The sequence below is a fragment of the Mustelus asterias genome, chromosome 12, assembly GCF_964213995.1.
Source record: "Mustelus asterias chromosome 12, sMusAst1.hap1.1, whole genome shotgun sequence".
Taxonomy (NCBI): domain Eukaryota; kingdom Metazoa; phylum Chordata; class Chondrichthyes; order Carcharhiniformes; family Triakidae; genus Mustelus; species Mustelus asterias.
This window is the reverse complement of record NC_135812.1, coordinates 96,762,612-96,781,339: the sequence shown is the minus strand read 5'-3', so window position 1 is coordinate 96,781,339 and position 18,728 is coordinate 96,762,612. Positions and strand designations below refer to the sequence as shown.

The 18,728-nt window shown below is 43.4% G+C and overlaps 1 protein-coding gene across 1 annotated transcript in view; it reads right to left on the bottom strand.

Moving 5' to 3' along the window:
• timp2a (TIMP metallopeptidase inhibitor 2a) overlaps nt 1-18,728 on the bottom strand; it is a 72,711-nt gene that overhangs the window by 17,177 nt on the left and 36,806 nt on the right. Inside the window, exon 2 of the mRNA XM_078225663.1 lies at nt 4,680-4,780. Coding sequence (XP_078081789.1) covers nt 4,680-4,780 — 101 coding nt within the window. The remainder of the gene's footprint in view (nt 1-4,679; nt 4,781-18,728) is intronic.

Below are 18,728 nucleotides of genomic sequence, written 5' to 3'. Positions count from 1 at the left end.
TGTGTGGGTTTCCTCCGGGTGCTCCGGTTCCTCCCACAGTCCAAAGATGTGTGGATTTAGGTTGATTGGCCATGGTAAATTGCCCCATAATGTCAGGAGGACTAGCAGGGGAAATACATGGGGTTGGGGGGGGATAGGGCCTGGGTGGGATTGTGGTCGGTGCAGACGCGATGGGCCAAATGGCCTCCTTTTCCACTGTTGGGATTCTATGATAAAGAGATCGTAAATTGATGCTTGGGTGGCTCCTCTAGGTCTACTTGCTAGATAAGTAAAATTGTTAGAGACATGGGAACCATAAACTCAGATTGTACAGAGTGTTATTCACATTGATTGAAACAATGATCCAAATTGGGAAATCCAGTGCATATCAGGACACCACAACTTTTAATGGTACTGAACTCTGCCTAAAAGTGTTAGATGTAGATACAGCAGTGGCTTAGCACAACCTCTGTATTGTATGAAACCACAGCATTTTGCTTCAAAACAGAAATACACTTGAATTTTATTAACTACAACTGTCCCCATGTCCGTGCAGTGGTACAGTGAAAGCAAGGTGCCCTATGGAGACATAGGCCGGAATTCTCCAGCCGTTCACGCTGGTGGATTCTCTGGTCCCAGTGTCAATTTCTCCGTCCTCACTTAGTGGTGGCAGGGCTTGAACGGCAGGTAAATTCTGGCCATAGTATTTGGTGTGGCTAAGATCTCACAATTTAGTGCACGTCACCTATATCAGGCAGGTTAACATAACAAGGGCATTACATTCATCCGTACTGACTATTGGATTTCTTTCATTGGTAAAAAGATCGAGAATGTCCAAACGTGATTAACTTTGAGGCAGAATTGAGGCTGGGGAGAAGTCACCATTCTCATTAAAAGACATTCAGGAGTGTCTGCACATTGTTTTCAAAAGTACGGGAAGTGGGAAGTGCAGTTAATTTTTACATTCAAAATAGTGTCAATTAATTCCCTCATGATTCATTATTCAGTTGCACAACTCTCATGTCAGAAAGTAATAGAATTAGCAGGTAGGGCATCACGGAAATGTCAGGAGGACTAGCAGGGGAAATACATGGGGTTGGGGGGGATAGGGCCTGGGTGGGATTGGGGTCGGTGTATTCGTTGTGGTATAATAGCATTGTAAAGGTGCTGTGAGCTCTCAGTTGTCTCAGTAGAACCTTGAATACGACTGTATGCATCACCCAGACAAGCCATCCTCGGATACAGTTGTTCTCAGAATGCCAGCGAGTGCAGTGAAGTTGACGTGTTGAGGCTGCTGTTGACAGGATCTTCTGGTTTTCAATAGAAGCATTGTGAATTACCTGTAGTGAATTGAATCTTTGCCTGTTCATGAATGTTAGATGATTCAGACATCTAGAGTAGAATGCAGATGACATGTATGCCTCCCTGAGAAATCCAGTCATTTGGTAGAACTTTCTGATGATTTCCCGTTGCTGTCTGGATGTGATGGAAAAATGGATGATCTCTGTATCTCCACTAAAGTGCATACTGCTGACCTGTTGAATGGCTTTCATGCCTGTTCCTTGGCGGATGTTGCACAGCTCCCTTGTGCACCTTGAAATGTGCCAAAAAAATCAGATCATTTGATTAGACAGCCTTTCTGGCAGTGCAGCAAGCAGAAGATATTTGTAAAGGTTGTTGCAGAAATAGGCAATGGCAGCATTGGGAGTTCTTCCAAGAGGTCCTCAAAAGGACCCAGGCTGCATTTAGACACGTGATCAATGAGTAACTGAGCTGGATCCTCTGCAATATTGGCTTATTCTCCTTAGCATCACCTCCTTCTGTTGCTCATGCTCCTTCATAATGATGACATAGCGAGGTGTGCACAAAGGAAATCTCATATCTGCCTCGATTAAAGTTGTTGTGTCCATAGGGAAGGCTGGAGGCCAGAACCTGTGGAGGTCGAGTGGTATATGGTACTGTAGGGATGCAAATTCCAAAGGATGCCAGAATCAGCAAAGAAAGTCTGTGGACTCCAAAGTCCAATTTGCCCAGGTTGTTATTCAAAGCACCATTAGCTGATTGGTGCTTCTATGCAAAGTAGCCCTATAGGAGTTGGGCACTTGGGGTCTTAGCACTTCCAGGAAGAAAGCGGAAATTGGTGTTTGCACTATAACGTGTTGCTTTATTAAGCTAAAATGGTATAAATAGCGTTGGTCAAAGACTATGAAGAATTTCCATCCGGCTCCCTATTTGGTTTCACTGGAGAAGTTGATTTATGTTGACTCCATGAACATTGGACTCATTTCGATTGAGAATAGCTCAAATTATTGGAGTTGGGCTGTCAGATATGCAACATCACTTACCAAGTGTACAGTCTTCTAAGAACAAAATCCAAGTGTGAATTCCATTTGGAGAATTATTGGCTGGGGTTTTCTCCAATATTGGCAAAGCCTGATGTCAAGCAGGAAAGTGGTGTTAAGGCTGCTGGTGGCAATGGTGGCTTCCTCCACCATATAGTGTGGCACTTAGAAAGAAAAAAAAACCTGAAGTCACAGGTTCCATGACGCATCGCTGGGGGTGGCCTCCGATTTGCCACCCAGAGGGACATGTAAATCAAACATGTGGGGTGGGATTTTCTGGCCACGCTCACCCCGAAATTGGAAAATCCCGCCTGAGGTCAACGGACATTTGCATGGCCCGTGTCCTGCCTGCTACAATTCCCATGGCGGGTGGGACAGGAAAATTCCGCAGCCGATGTCTGATGGTAAAAGGCTACTCCAGCACTCAGCTAGCAAGCCAGGAAATAATCTTCACTTAGATGTACCCTTGGCACCCCCTGGCATCACCCAAGCACTACCCCTCTGAGCAATCACCTCCGAGTTCCCCTGGGAGTACTGCTTTCCAGGTGCAAGCCTTCAGAGACTGGATGTGCTTCAAACCGTTCTGATATCACGCCACCAAGGATGGAGTTTGATGTGGGGGGAGGGAGTCGATTCCGGTGTATAGTCCTGATAATTATATGTTCATTTATTATAATGAGGTTCCCAATGATAAATGTCAAGTAACATGGCCTGCCACTGATGAAGGAAGGGGATGATTGCTTCCTGATTTAACAGCATTGTGAAATGCGACTTTGGTCTTTGTGATATTTTCCACTTTGTGATATTTGCCCGAACTTGCCCCTGTGTGAACTGGAGTAGAAAATCCCAGCCATTTTTAAATTCTAATTAAATCAGAATATGCATCATTAGCCATTATGCAAAGTTTCTTTGGCTGTTTTATTCTTTCCTGTAAGAGCTGTTGCAAATATTGTGATTCATATGTTTCAGAATGTAAATTTTAGTTTCAAGAATATGACTGTTAGTTTGGACATTAAAGTGTTAAATGTAAAATAAATGAAAAATCCTGATTGGGAAACTGGTAATAACACAATTCAAACAAGCTGGAAGTTAATTACAATGAAAAGCTACACTGTGTTCATCTTATAACGTCAGAGCGTTATGGGCAGCATGGTAGCACAGTGGTTAGAACTGCTGCCTCAGTGCCAGGGACCAGAGTACGATTCTGGGCTTGGGTCACTGTCCCTGTGGAGTCTGCAAGTTCTCCCTGTGTGTTTCCTCTGGGTGCTCCGGTTTCCCCGCACAGTCTGAAAGACGTGCTGGTTAGGTGCATTAGCCGTGCTAAATTCTCCCTCAGTGCACCTGAACAGGCGCCAGAGTGTGGCGATTAGGGGATTTCCACAGTAACTTCATTGCAGTGTTAATGTAAGCCTACTTGTGACACTAATAAAATAAACTTTAAACCCAGAGGGACATGTAAACAGTTAATGCTGAATAAGTGATTTCTGGACCTCTTGGTAGAGCCAATAATTACAGGTCATGGTCACTTTCATTCAAACTTCTGGCAATGGAGCAAGACTATTGTTATATTCTGGAAAAAAACTCAATTCGAGGTAGAAATTATTTATATGGGTTGCAGAATCAAAGAGTTATGTTGAAGGTAAAATAATTCCTTTGCATTTCTGGTTGAATCATCCTAAAGCATGCCACACAGCCATTGAGATAGTGATTCAGGGTGGTGCCTTGGTGAGAAGGTTCTTTTGATTGCTGACGGAAGAAGCCAGTTCTATTAGGGAACAGGCAGAGGCAGTTACAACTTAGCTTTGGGAAAGACTGCATCTCACCGGATTGAAAGAGCCATCAGGATGTGACAGTCAGTTAAGCCTGCATGTCAAAGCTGTGGGAAGGTAGCTGGGTCTACCAGAAACTTGAGCAAGCAGCTAAGGCATCCAGACCCGTGAGGAGTGTTGCATAGCCAAAACACTAATGAAAGGACTTGCATGGAATCTTGCCTTGAGACATAGCTGGAATATGAAGGAGAAGTAAAGTAAATTCCAGAGGACTCGGTCATATCTTTGGGTTGGTCCCAGGAAAAGGGAATGAACCTTCAAGATTTGAGAGATCAGGGAACTCTTGCTGGAGTGGGGGGGAAGATAATGAGGTTCAGTCATAAAAGAACTGAGCTAATAGCACAAGTCTTTATAAGCTTTAGCATCAAGTTAATAGTGATTGCTTTGTTTCATTTCACTTTTTATACTGAATCAAGTTTCTTTGCTAAAAAATGTGATGTCTTGCGGCATAGTTCTGTCAGTTTATTCTTGGGTGTTTGGATTTCTTCTTTAAATGTTAATAGAATCTCTGAAAGGATTGTAACAATACCTTTATCTGTTTGATCTCATACTGGATCTTCTGGATGGGATTTCCATAGATGTCATTCCCAGAATTCACTTCTTTATTTGCAACCACTTTCGCCCTTATCACTGGTTTGAAACAAAAGAGATAAATGAATTAATTTCCAATAAAACAGCAAGTAGGAATATAGTTTAAATAATTGTAGAGTCAAAAGGAGCAATTTTCCACTTCTAATGATCAAGTAGAATTCATGGAAGAACTTTGAGAAAAACACTTTCATCTCAAGGGATAAGTATTGACATAATAAAAGGTGTAATTACACATGCACACAGTTCATGCCCATAATAGGCTCAAGTGGGGGGGGGGGTATTAATTTAGATTTGGCTGTGGGCCATGAGCGGATGGAGGAGCAGGGGATGCTGGATGCCAGCTCTGAATTGGTTGTGGATGGGGGGTGGGTGCAAGAGAAGTGCTGACTTCAATGGGCGTGGGGAGCGGAGCCCCTGAGACCTCTGTAGAGGGCTGGTGGGGGGAGGTTTATTCCTGTTATGATTGGGGCACCCTTTAAAGATGGTGCCCTGATCTCAATGCAGCCAGGCATTGCCAGCATGCTGCGGCCCCCCCAACTCCTTCATGCTGGTGTGAAACACACCCCCTTAAATTTTTTTTGGCAGAGTGTCTTAATAATTGGAGAGAAAACTGACTGGTTTCTCTGGAGAGAAACACATCAGCTTTCTCACCGGAAACGCTGACATTTTTTTGGCAGGATTCCCCCCAGTGACAGTGAATGAATGATGACTTAATTCTAAATCAGGATGGGCGCAGTATGCGGAACAAGGTAAATGAGCCTGTTGCGCACAATGAAATTGGCTGGTGCGATGTTGTGGGCATCACAGAGACGTGGCTGCAAGAGGGCGAGGGCTGGGATCTAAATATCCAAGGATATGTGACCTATTGGAAGGACAGGCAGGTGGGCAAAGGGGGCAGGGTTGCATTGTTAGTAAGGAAGTTAAATCGATAGCAAGAAGTGATATAGGATCAGAAAGCATAGAATCTCTATGGGTAGAGTGGAGGAGTCGTAAAGGTAAAAAGATCCCGATGGGAGTTATGTACAGGCCCCCTAGCAGTAGTCAGGATGTAGGGCAGAAAATAAATGGGATATGGGGGTGGGGCCTGGGTGGGATTGTGGTCGGTGCAGGCTTGATGGGCCGAATGGCCTCTTTCTGTACTGTAGGGTTGCTATGATTTCTATGATTTCTAAATCAGGAGATAGAAAAGGTGTATAAAAAAGGCAATATTACAATAATCATAGGGGATTTCAATATGCAGGTGGACTGGGAAAATCAGGTAGGTAGTGGATCCCAAGAAAAGGAATTTGTGGAATGTCTAAGAGATGGTTTTTTGGAGCAGCTTGTGACAGAGCCTACTAGGGAACAGGCTATCCTGGATTTGGTGATTTGTAATGAGGCAGACTTGATTAGTGAGCTTAAGGTGAAGGAACCCCTCGGGAGCAGTGACCACAATGATAGAATTTACCCTGCAGTTTGAGAGGGAGAAGCTGGAGTCAGATGTAACGGTATTACAATTAAATAAAGGTAACTACAAAGATATGGAGGAGCTGGCCAGAGTTGATTGGAAAGGGAGCCTAGCAGGGAAGACAGTGGAACAGCAATGGCAGGAGTTTGAAAGTTATTTCGGGAGACACAACAGAAATTCATCCCAAGGAGGAGGAAACATGCTAAGGGGAGGATGAGGCAAGTTAAAGACAGCATAAAAGCAAAAGAAAAAGCATACAAAGTGGCAAGGATTAGTGGGAAGCCTTTAAAATATGAGTGTAAGCTAGCTAGTAATATAAAAGATAGGAAGAGTTTTTTTCAATATATAAAAAAAAGGTAAGAGAGGCAAAAATAGCCATTGGACCACTGGAAAATGAGGCTGGAGAAGTAATAACAGGAAACAAAGCAATGGCAGAGGAACTGAATAGTTACTTTGCATCAGTCTTCACGGTGGAAGACACCAGTGGGATGCCAGAGCTCCAGGAGAGTCAGGGGGCACAGGTGAGTGTAGTGGCGATCACTAAAGGGAGAAGGTTCTGGGGAAACTGAAAGGTCTGAAGGTGGATAAATCACCTGGATCGGATGGACTACACCCCAGGGTTCTAAAAGAGATAGCTGAGGAAATTATAGAGGCATTGGTGGTGATCTTTCAGGAATCACCGGAGGCAGGGAGGGTACCAGAGGATTGGAAAGTAGCTAATGTAACACTGCTGTTTAAGGAGGGAGGGAGGCAGCAGATGGGAAATTATAGGCCGGTTAGCCTGACTTTGGTCATTGGCAAGATTTTAGAGTACATTATTAAAAATGAGATTGCAGAGTACTTGGAAGTGCATGATAAAGTAGGACTGAGCATGGCTTTGTCAAGGGGAGGTCATATCTGACAAATCTGTTAGAGTTCTTTGAGGTGGTAACAAGGAAGTTAGATAAAGGAGAGCCAGTGGACGTGATTTATTTAGATTTCCAGAAGGCCTTTGACAAAGTGCCACATAGGAGACTGTTAAATAAATTAAGTGCCCATGGTGTTAAGGGTAAGATTCTGGCATGGATAGAGGATTGGCTGACTGGCAGAAGGCAGAGAGTGGGATAAAGGGGTCTTTCTCAGGATGGCAGCCAGTGACTAGTGGTGTGCCTCAGGGGTCAGTGCTGGGACTGCAACTTTTCACAATATACATTAACAATTTGGAGGAAGGAACTGAAGGCACTGTTGCTAAGTTTGCAGATGACACAAAGATATGTCGAGGGACAGGTAGTATTGAGGAAGTGGGGGGGGCTGCAGAAGGACTTGGACAGGCTCGGAGAGGGGGCAAAGAAGTGGCAGATGGAATACAATGTGGAAAGGTGTGAGGCTATGAACTTTGGAAGGAGGAATGGAGGCAGAGACTATTTTCTAAATGGGAAAATGCTTAGGAAATCAGAAACAAAGGGACTTGGGAGTAATTGTTCAAGAGTCTCTTAAGGTTAACGTGCAGGTTCAGTTGGCAGTTAGGAAGGCAAATGCAATGTTGGCATTCATGTTGAGAGGGCTAGAATACAAGAGCAGGGATGTACTTCTGAGGCTGTACAAGGCTCTGGTTAGATCCCATCTGGAATATTGTGAGCAGTTTTGGACCCCATACCTAAGGAAGGATGTGGTGGCCTTGGAAAGAAGAGTTTGTCGTATGAGGAACTGTTGAGGACTCTGGGTCTGTACTCGGAGTTTAGAAGGATGAGGGGGGATCTTATTGAAACTTACAGGATACTGCAAGGCCTGGATAGAGTGGACATGGAGAGGATGCTTCCACTAGTAGGAAAAACTAGAACCAGAGGGCACAACCTCAGGCTAAAGGGACAATCCTTTAAAACCGAGATGAGGAAGAATTTCTTCAGCCAGAGAGTGGCGAATCTATGGAACTCTTTGCCGCGGAAGGCTGTGGAAGCCAGGTCATTGAGTGTCTTTAAGACAGACAGAGATAGATAGGTTCTTGATGAATAAGGGGATCAGGGGTTATGGGGAAAAGGCAGGAGAATGGGGATGAGAAAAAAAAAATCAGCCATGATTGAATGGCGGAGCAGACGCGATGGACTGAGTGGCCTAATTCTGCTCCTATGTGTGTGGCCTGGAGGGAATCTTGCAGGCGGTTGTGTTCCAATGTGTCTCCTACCCTTTCCTCCTAGGTGGTACAGGTCATGGGTTGGAAGTTGCTGTCAAAGAAGCCTTGGTGAGTGGCTGAAGGGCATTTTGCAGGTGGTGCACACTGTTGCCACTGTGTGTCAGTGGTGGATGGGGTGCTAATCAAGCAGGTTGCTTTGTCTTGGATGGCGTCGAGCTTCTTGAGTGTTGTTGGAGCTGCATTCATCCAAGCAAGTGGAGGGTATTCCATCCCACTCCTGATTTGTGATTTGGGTGGCATGGTGACAGTGGTTAGCATTGCTGCCTCACAGCGCCAGGGATCTGGGTTCAATTCTGGACTCAGGTCACTGTCTGTGTGGAGTTTACACATTCTCTATGTGTCTGCGTGGGTTTCCTCCGGGTGCTCCGGTTTCCTCCCACAGTTTAAAGATGTGCAGGTTAGTTTGATTGGCCATGCTAAATTGCCACTTATATCAGGGGAACTAGCCGGGCAAATACAGAGTTACGGAGATAGGGTCTGGTTGGGATTGTTGTCGGTGCAGGCTCGATGGGCTAAATAGGATCCCTACAGTGCAGAAGGAGGCTATGATTCGTTTCCGAAACCTGAAAACAAGCAGTTTACTGGGATTTTCTTCAGAAGTCTATTAAATGAATCTCTGTACCATTGTAATCTTGTCCAACACTTACGGCAGAGCTGATTTAAAAATCATAACTCCTGACAGACTACACAAGAGGAATTAAATTTTCCCTTTCAGTAGACAGCTGAATTGGATTGGTTAATAGCATCAACCAACAAGCAGGAATTGTCACAAACAAATATGTCCTTGAACTACTTACAGCAAACACTTTGACTCAGAGTAGAAAAAGGGAAAGCAACAGGAGTAGTGTAGGAACTGCTTGGAAATTTCTCAGAATCAAAGTATACTGTTCATCAAGGAAGGCTTTTGAAATACAGGAAAGACAGGAAGATAATAGAATCGCACTGTTCCACTTGGTAAAAGATTCTGCTGATCCATTGGCCTTCAGGGTCCTGAGATGTACCCATGCATATAACATTATGCATTGTTGTATTATGTGTATTCTATGATGAGCGTAGCACTGGTAGGAGTACAGAACTTCGGTGAAACCATTCTTCGAGATTATCGCATTTTACTGTTATTTTTATAGCCAGCTTTCTCCTCATACAAAGTAATTGGCTTTGCTCAAGTTTAAGATTTTTGTTTTAAATTGCAGTTTGTCACTCTCAAACAAACACAGTATGTAATTTAATTGCATTATTATAATTATTACAATTGTAAATCTCATTAGATTTTGTTAAACTATGCAATTACTGTTCAATTCTGCCTCATTACACAATACAAGATGCAAAACAGGTTGGTTCCACACACACTATTCTAGGAAACTGCAAAAAGCATTGTTAGAAAACTGAAAGTTCACTGAAAACAATAGCTGGAATTCTCCAATCTTGTATTCCCGCCACGACTGCCAGCAAGAACGGAGAATTTGGCGCTCAGCCAACTCTCCATTCACAGCAGCGGAACCGGAGAATCCCAGCCGCGGGTGAGAAACCATAGAAACCCTACAGTGCAGAAGGAGGCCATTCGGCCCATCGAGTCTGCACCGACCACAATCCCACCCAGGCCCTACCCCCACATATTTTACCCACTAATCCCTCTAACCTACGCATCCCAGGACTCTAAGGGGCAATTTTTTTAACCTGGCCAATCAACCTAACCCGCACATCTTTGGACTGTGGGAGGAAACCGGAGCACCCGGAGGAAACCCACGCAGACACGAGGAGAATGTGCAAACTCCACACAGTTAGAGAATCCCGGCCAATTTTTCAAATGAACCACTTTGAATGTTGAATACATCTTTCTGAAAGATAGAGTTTGTCAAGTTTCTCTCCTGCCTAATAATCCATTAAACTATTTTATTATTAAAAATGAAGCAACTCAGTAGCCTTCATGGGATAGATTTCATTGTTGCCAGGAAGGTGGTAAGCATTGTCTGGGCAAGTTTAGAGAGGAAAATCTGATGGTGTATGTCTCAAAGCCCTTACATTCATTTGATGAAAGGCAAATCTGGTAGATTGTGTTACTGTTGTACTAACCTCACCTTAGATTTGCCTATATGCCTAGGCAATGGTTATCCAACACTTGATGGCAATAATGAAAATCTACCCACTGTTACGATTCCAGCTGATGTCATTACTGAACAGTTAGGTCCCAGAAAGAAATCCTGGCTCAATAGACCATAACATTTTTAAGAGGCGTGGATGAACTGAGTCACAGGACTACCAAATAACTTAACAAAATAATAAAACATTTATTAAACATGAAAATATTGACTATGATACAATCCTCCTTCACTCCACCCATATCTTCACAGATCTTTTAAAGATAACAAAAGTTACAAAATATCTGACACTAATATTCTCAGTAAATACACAGTCCACGTAAACCTACAGGCCAACTATGGTCAGACACACCCTACCCTGAAACCAAGTGGCAAATTTCACCCAATATAACTGTTGTAGATTTCTCAAACCCTCCCAAGTACTTTTCACACTGAGTCAACTGGTCTCACTTCCGAATGAATGTTTCCAAACTCCATTCTCGAAAAACATGTCTTAGAGTCTTCCCCCAAACACTTTCTCTTGGATGCCTTTACCAAGAATCCACTTCCAAAGATTTCAGTCTCTCCTTTCAGTCTTCTTTATCTTGGATTGCCACATGTATTCAAGCTTCCACACAATCTCCCAGGTACACAGCCATGCCAACAGAAACCGCTGCTTCACAGACTGTATTAAGGGGTTACCCATGTTAGAATTGTTTTAGATATCTGGCTTTCGGTAGCCAGCTTCACCAAGTCTGCACCTTTCAGCTCTCTCTCTAACTAGAGGCCTCTCTCTGCCCCTTTAGGTTCATTACCTTATTCAGATTCCATTCTTCGTCCCTTTGACTTCAGTCTTCCTGGGAGTCTTACTTTCATCCCCTAGTATCTAGAACTATCGGTTCTTTAGCTTCTGGGGCTTGCTTTCTGCCCCTTACTCCTGCCTCGGTTTGAGAAAGCTGCTTTCTTCTCAGGTACCTGGTTCCACCTGAACCACAAGTGCTTATGCTTTTCAGTGTGGGCTCCTGGTTGTTAAGCAACAACCTAGCCTCTCTTTAAACCCTGTTCATTTTGAATGAAACAAAATCCTACAATCATTCAGACACCTGGAGGCAACTTTTACCATCCTGCCCACCACGAGAATTGGAGCAGGCGAGGGAGCAGACCATGGAAAGGTCTGTTGACCTCGGGTGGGATTTTCCGGTTCTGGGGTGAGCGAGGCTGGAAAATCCTGCCCCCTTTGTTTAACATGAGCTAACTGAAGTTTTAATCCTTTCTTATACAGAAACACAAATTAACCTTTCTTAAAACTATACCATATTTCTAATACCCACAAATATATGTATAGATTATTTAATCTACCTTTGTTTCCCGAGACCACCATGTCCCTGCCAAAAATATATCACACCAATATCATCTAATTAAATTGGTTTCCAGTTAATTGTCATTGGGCTCAATGGAGAATTAGCAATCTTCTTAACGCTGGGTGCCACTTCTAAATCTTAGCTCTATATATTGACTTTTATCATAGTAACATGTGGATTTATAAATAAAGGATGTCTTACAAAAGGTAACTATCAAATCATAGCGCAGGAGAAGATCATCACTGTAACACTAACTATTGCATAATTAAATTTGATTTTTTTTCAAAAGAAAGGCAAGGAATCTCTTGGCAAAATTCAAGCATATTAAGAATCATGCAAATTAAGAGAGATGTTCAGAAGATACAACAGCAAATTTCTTTAAGATGTGTCCCTAGTCTGATACTTCACAGGAGACTTAAATAAATTATGTAGAAGCAGGGTAGGAGGAGAAGGCTCTGTAGAATGTAATTCGATCTGTTGGGTTGAATGGCTAACTTCTGTGCTGTAAACTCCACGTCAAACTGGTTAACAAAATTTGTAAATTACACCGTGGGATTAAACGGAAAGATCACTGAAGGTATTTGTCTGAAACTGTTGTCTGCTATTTCAGTCAAGACAATAATTGATTTATCTCATCTGGATACTGCTGCCAGTAGATTGAGAAATTTCAGACCTCAAGTGTTCCAGTCTGGAATTTATGACTTATGAAGTATTGCATTCTGGAGAAGGAATAAATGAACAGTAATATAAACTGTGTTCACCAGTGAATAAAATGTAGATTTTTTAAACAATGCTATTCTGGCAGAAAGTGGCACTTGGGAAGCCATTTTTCATCTTTCTCCTCCTCCTTCTCCCCCCACCCCCAAAAAGGAACCACTATGACTCAATTTTTCACAATAACAGATTTGTTAAGTACGTGTTTCTGGGCAGCACTCCATGTAGCAGGATGGAGGCTACAAGATCTTGCTGCTGATATACTGTACACATATGTACCCATGGGGTTTTCCTCAACCTTTCCATAGGGCAGTACCTGAATTTTCCATTACAGTTTTTGGACAAGATCCAGACAACTGCTGATTTTACTAACTCTTTGTCCAACATCTAAATGCTGGAAAAATTCTAGTTTTTAAATTCTGCCCAATAAGAAGTAAAGCAACGTGATGACCTACTCGTACAAACATGAAGAGCGAAATGCAAGTCAGATTGCATTTCAAGGCCTCCTCACTATATTTTTTTCTATATCCCAACCAGTATTGATCTTCATTTAAAGGTCTAGTAAGTCACAATTTGAAGTTACAATCAGTTTTTGGAAACCAGAGTTTGAAGGTTTATCGCTTTAAAAACTGACTACATCGGGGACACAAATTGATCGATAGAGTTCATGTTGAAGAAGAAATTATTCAAAGGCTGGTGGATTAAATTAATTCGTCACTTTGCAGATTTTTCTGAGAATAGCATCTCTTGAAACCTTTTTAAATGCACTTAATTAAAATGATGTAATGCCTTTCATTTAATGGGTGCAATCTTACCAAAACAAAATCAGAAAAGTCTGAAAATCGCAGACGCACCAGTCTCCCACTCACCACCCCCCCCCCCCCCCCCCCCCCCCGCCCATTGAAAACACAGGTTGTCAGCATCAGGATCCTCCTGATGAGTCCCCCATCATGACCTCCTCCATGTCCCACCCTCTCCATAGCCCCCACTATGCCGATCACCCCATCCTTGCAGACCACCCCCCTGCAGAGCTCCCCCCTCTTGCATACCCCCTGTCATAGCCCCACACCCACTCTTGTCCCCCGTTTGGCACTGCCCTGGAACAGTTATGGTACTTGGTGGGCACTGACAAGGTGACAATGCTATGCCCAATGGGCACTACCCAGCCATGCCCCCGACCACTCAGGAGCTTCAATAGCCTCTGATCCCCTGGCATGGCCATGATGCCTAGTCTCCGTTTGTGGGGACCATGAGTGATTCCCATCAGCGAGAATCGTCTGTGAGGCCGGGAGCGGGCATGTGGGATGTGTTATCAGCTTCCCAATGGCAAAATAGGGCCGGGAAGATGGCGTTCTGCACTAGACTGGTTTGAGCCCGAAGTGAACCAAATTTTTGATCTCTTCCTGGCTCGCCATGCCAATTGACCAGTGCAGTGGGTCAGTAAGATCGCGCCCAATAATTTGGATGCTAGAGAGAAAATATAATTGTTTCACGTGTAAAGTGATGGAAACTTCACTAAACGATCGATTGGATCTTAACTTCAACCACCTGAGGTAATGAGTGTAACAGCATCACAAGAGAAGGCTGAGTGTAACCTTTCCATCGACATATTTTGTGCTATCTTCAAAAGGCTGGGCAACTGATGTCTGCCCAATTCAGTCTGCAGATCCTTTTAGTATGTAACACAAGATGTCTGGAGGCAGCCTGAGGGGCCTGCAAGGCTTCCTGTGATTCCCTGCCATTACTGGAGCCATGAACACTTGTGTGTTGGGGCTCCTGCTCCACAATGATAACTTGGAGGGCACCACCATAATTTATTTTTGAAGTCTTCAGAGGGTGCCCTCATGATGTCCCACCTCCAATGGCAGTGCTGACCTCCCTTGGTGGAGTTTACGGCCACCCAAGTCTCAGGCAGCGCAATTGGCTCTCCATCTTGGGCAACCTGCCCGTTATTCCTAATTGGACTGGGGCCCAAGAGGGGCAGGGTTAATCAGCTACCTCCAGGAAAATTGCGCAGGTGGGTGGAACAACTTGGCTGCCATCAGAGTTGTGACCTACAAATGGCCCTGATGTCCAACAACATTGAAGTTGAGAAGATTCCATGCAAAGTTTCTCAGATGTCCCATCTACAAATGGAATAGCATCTGAGCAAATTAATCCAGTTTGATGGCAACTTAAAAGTTAAGGTAAAGCATTATGATCTTTTCATTTTAGTAAATAAAGTATGTGCCTGTAATTCAAAAGGAATCCTGAGACTTCTGTTGGAAGTCAATTTAAAAAAGGTCCAATTTATTGAGCTGACATAGGGGGGCCAAAAATGGCAGAGTGTTGGTTCCAGCGATAGAAATGGCATATTGTGATATTACCACACTCTGCCACAAACAAAAACGGGTAGGTGTATTTCAACATGCCAACAAAGCCCGGCTGCACTGAGATCGGGACGCTGTGTTTAAAGGGTGCCCCGATTAAAGCAAAAAGTAACCATCACCCACCCCACCACAAGAGGTCTCAGGGGCTCCTCTCCAGGTTGGCACAGTGCCAATCTGTGCCAAGGAGCATTGCAAGGCCACTGCCTGGCTATGTTCCTCTCCCCTGGTGGCTATATTCAACTTTACATCCCCAGGGATATCCTCACGACAAGTTCACGTCACGTCAGCGCAGTTTCAACATTTGGCGGGCGGGAGGGGGGTGGTCAATATACAGCAAGTGTGGGGTTAATTGTTAGAATGTAACCCGTGACAACTTTGTATTGGATGTAATGTGATCAATGGCAACAAGATGTAAGGGTCAGCTGACCCAGTAAACCATAGAACCAATTACAGAATGATGTAATAGTCAGCTGACTCACTATAAATAAGAACCTGTGTAGAATTGTGTGAAGCTTGGCTTGGCCCAGGGCAAGGCCCCAAGTTTGGAGTAAAGATGTTTCTTTATTAAGCCCTCTTTGATTTATAAGTTGGAATAAGTTGCTCTATTGTTATTGTCTGCATTTGAAGAGTTACTTCTGATGTAACATTAATAACATGCAAATACATTGAAATGTATGTAAATCATATTCATGACCATAGTACAGCAGGTCATTGATGCAAAGCCTATTAATCTATCTCATGTGGAGAGAGAGAAATAGAGTTAACCTTTCAAATCCAATATGATTCTCCTTTGGAACAATTAGTTGTTCCTTTGTGTGACAGAAGTCTTACTTATGAAACTTGCTACTGGTAAAGTTGTCATGAAGAGGCAGTCTGTCATCGTGCAGTATGTTCAGACACGATTCCAGCATTTATTTGTGGTCTGATCTTTATAGTCTAGAAAATTGCTGCTGGTTACAGAGAACATTGAAATAGAAACTATCCCCATGCACCAATTTGACAGCAAGATTCTTACTGAGATTAAATTTTGGGTTAATGTTATTCTTGCTCTCTGGAATTCACTATATAAACTTGGAACCGTTAAAATATATAATGAGATTATGCCTCAGAAGTATCTTACTGGAAGCTGCTGCATCCATGTATTTTCTGGAATAATAATTAATTGGTTCCTGGCAGATGTGCTGTATGAGTTACATAGAATCTGCTGTATCATATTAGAAAATTAAATAGCAGCCTTATCTGGTAACTATGAAAATCAAATGGAGTCGTATGCTTTATTTCATAAGAATCATAAGATCCAGGAGTAGGCAATTTAGCCCCTAGCGCCTACTCTGCCATTTTATACGATCATGGCTAATATCATCTTGGCCTCAGCTTCACTTTGCCCATTCACCAAAAGCCCTTCAAACCCATTGTCATTAAAAACCTGTCTACACTCTGGGGTAGTGAATTCCAGATTCACGACCCTTTGAGAGAAGCAATTTCTCTTCATCGGTTTTAAATCTATCACCCCTTATCTTAAAACTATGACCTCTTGTTCTAGATTGCCCTGTAAGAGGAAATATCCCCTCCACATCTACTTTGTCAATCCGCCTTACTGTCTTGTACACCTCAATTAGATCTCCTCTCATTCTTCTAACCTCCAGGGAGCATAGACCTAAACTGCCCAATTTCTCTTTGTAAGTCAAACCCATCATCTCTGGAATCAATCTCTGAATTGCCTGCAGTGAAACTACATCCCTTCTCAAGTAAGGGGACCAAAACTGTACACAATATTCCAAGTGTATTTGTATTAAGATTTTTCAACATATACATGCATAACTTCTACTACTGAATTAATAACTCAGGTTGTATAGGGAATATTATAAAACAGGATATAATGCTAAGAGAATTATCAGCCACTGTTCACCATTCATAGCAAATGTTAGGAATATCTGGGGAGGCGAGGGTGGGGTGATTTTCTCTCGGGGGGGGGGGGGGATGGTGGAGAATGTGGAGGAACCAGTGGGAATTCCAAATGGCTTTTACACGGGTAGGATTTCCTACTGAGATTGCCCCCCTCCCCCCACCAATGAGATAATGGGGTTCCCATCATGAAAGATCAGGAATCCCATTATCAAACATTTACATACATTTAGATAGGATGGACGTAGGGAAATTGTTTCCATTAACAGGGGAGACTAGGACGCGGGGGCACAGCCTTAGAATAAAAGGGAGTCACTTTAGAACAGAGATGAGGAGAAATTTCTTCAGCCAGAGAGTGGTGGGTCTGTGGAATTCATTGCCACAGAGGGCTGTGGAGGCCGAGACGTTGAGCGTCTTCAAGACAGAAATTGATAAATTCTTGATTTCTCGAGGAATTAAGGGCTATGGGGAGAGAGCGGGTAAATGGAGTTGAAATCAACCATGATTGAATGGTGGAGTGGACTCGATGGGCCGAATGGCCTTACTTCCGCTCCTATGTCTTATGGTCTTATGGTCTTATACACTCAGTGGGCCTCCCCACTGTATCAACCTCCACGTAGGAAACTTCCCACTCCCCCACCCAACCCTGCCAGCTTGGTGTCACATCAGTAGGGTTTGCAACAGGTGAACAGGACCCACTGGGGGCGCTCAGGTAAGTTGAACCCCAGTGGGGAGATGGTCATACCCAGGCAGTATCCTGGCACTGCCCAGAAGAGGTTTCCATTGAGGGGGGGTCCCATGGGTGTTAGTACTTTTTTTAAAAAATGGAGTTCCAATCTTTCTGCAACCAAAGTCGCTGGCGAAGTGTGCTACCCCAGCATGACGTTGTGAGACTTATGCCTTCTTTTATTTCCCCAAAGTGCTTAAAAAAAAGTGGGGAATCCAGCAAGGTAGCTCGTGGGTTGCTCTCCACTTTTCCTACTGGAGCCAACACTCGAAGAATTCCACCTGTCATATCTGAACCTGCAGGAGCTCGGACCATTCGCTGAAGCACTGATAAAAAGTAGAATATTAACTCGAAGGTCACTTCAGACGACAATTACTGCAGCACTAGTCAAAATTAAAGTATTTGTAGGCATTTATGTTAGATTATTCATGCACTCGGCACTCTCTCGTTTCCTTCTCTCTGAACAGTACGCCTTGTCAATATAGCGCACAAGAAACAATACTTTTCACTGTATACTAATACATGTGACAATAATAAATCAAATTTGGATTAAGTTCAGAGAAATTATATCCAGCCAAAGTTTGTCTAGTTTTGAATTCTGATGATCTGTGCCTTACAACGTGGTCCCATGGATGGAGGGATAATTGTAATTTAGTGCAAGCTCTCTTCTCTGCTCAGTATTTCAGTGGTGTCCCTGCTGGCATAATAAAGGGGTGGGAATTCAATTCCTACGGGACTCCGAGTGAACAGGCATCTGAATCTCCAGCAACCCAATGGTCAATATCTAATTTTCTAATATGGAGGCCTCCTGGGTCCCCATTAATCACAATGATGAAGCATCTTAGTCACAAATAGTTTGGCGGTAAGTCGTTTTTCGAGTTCCTGTTGTCTGAGCTATAAATTTGCCCCTATCCTGGCATTCTGATGAGGAGATAAGTTCAGAGTCCCTCGGGGTCAGTAGGCATTTGAAGCCCTGATGACTGATGTGGAGGCAATTAGGCTTCTGAATTTCTCAGTGTATTGATGAAAGAAAGTTCAAAAAGATGCATAAGCTCTCATCAACCACCGATTAACTGCTGATGTGGAATCCTTAATCTTTTAATTTTCTTACCTCACCCCCAACTCCTACTGCCTCTCTCCCCCGCTTTTTACTATTCCCCAGCAAGCATATTCCTTGCTCTGATGGATTGTCATTACATATTGATGAGCAAACACC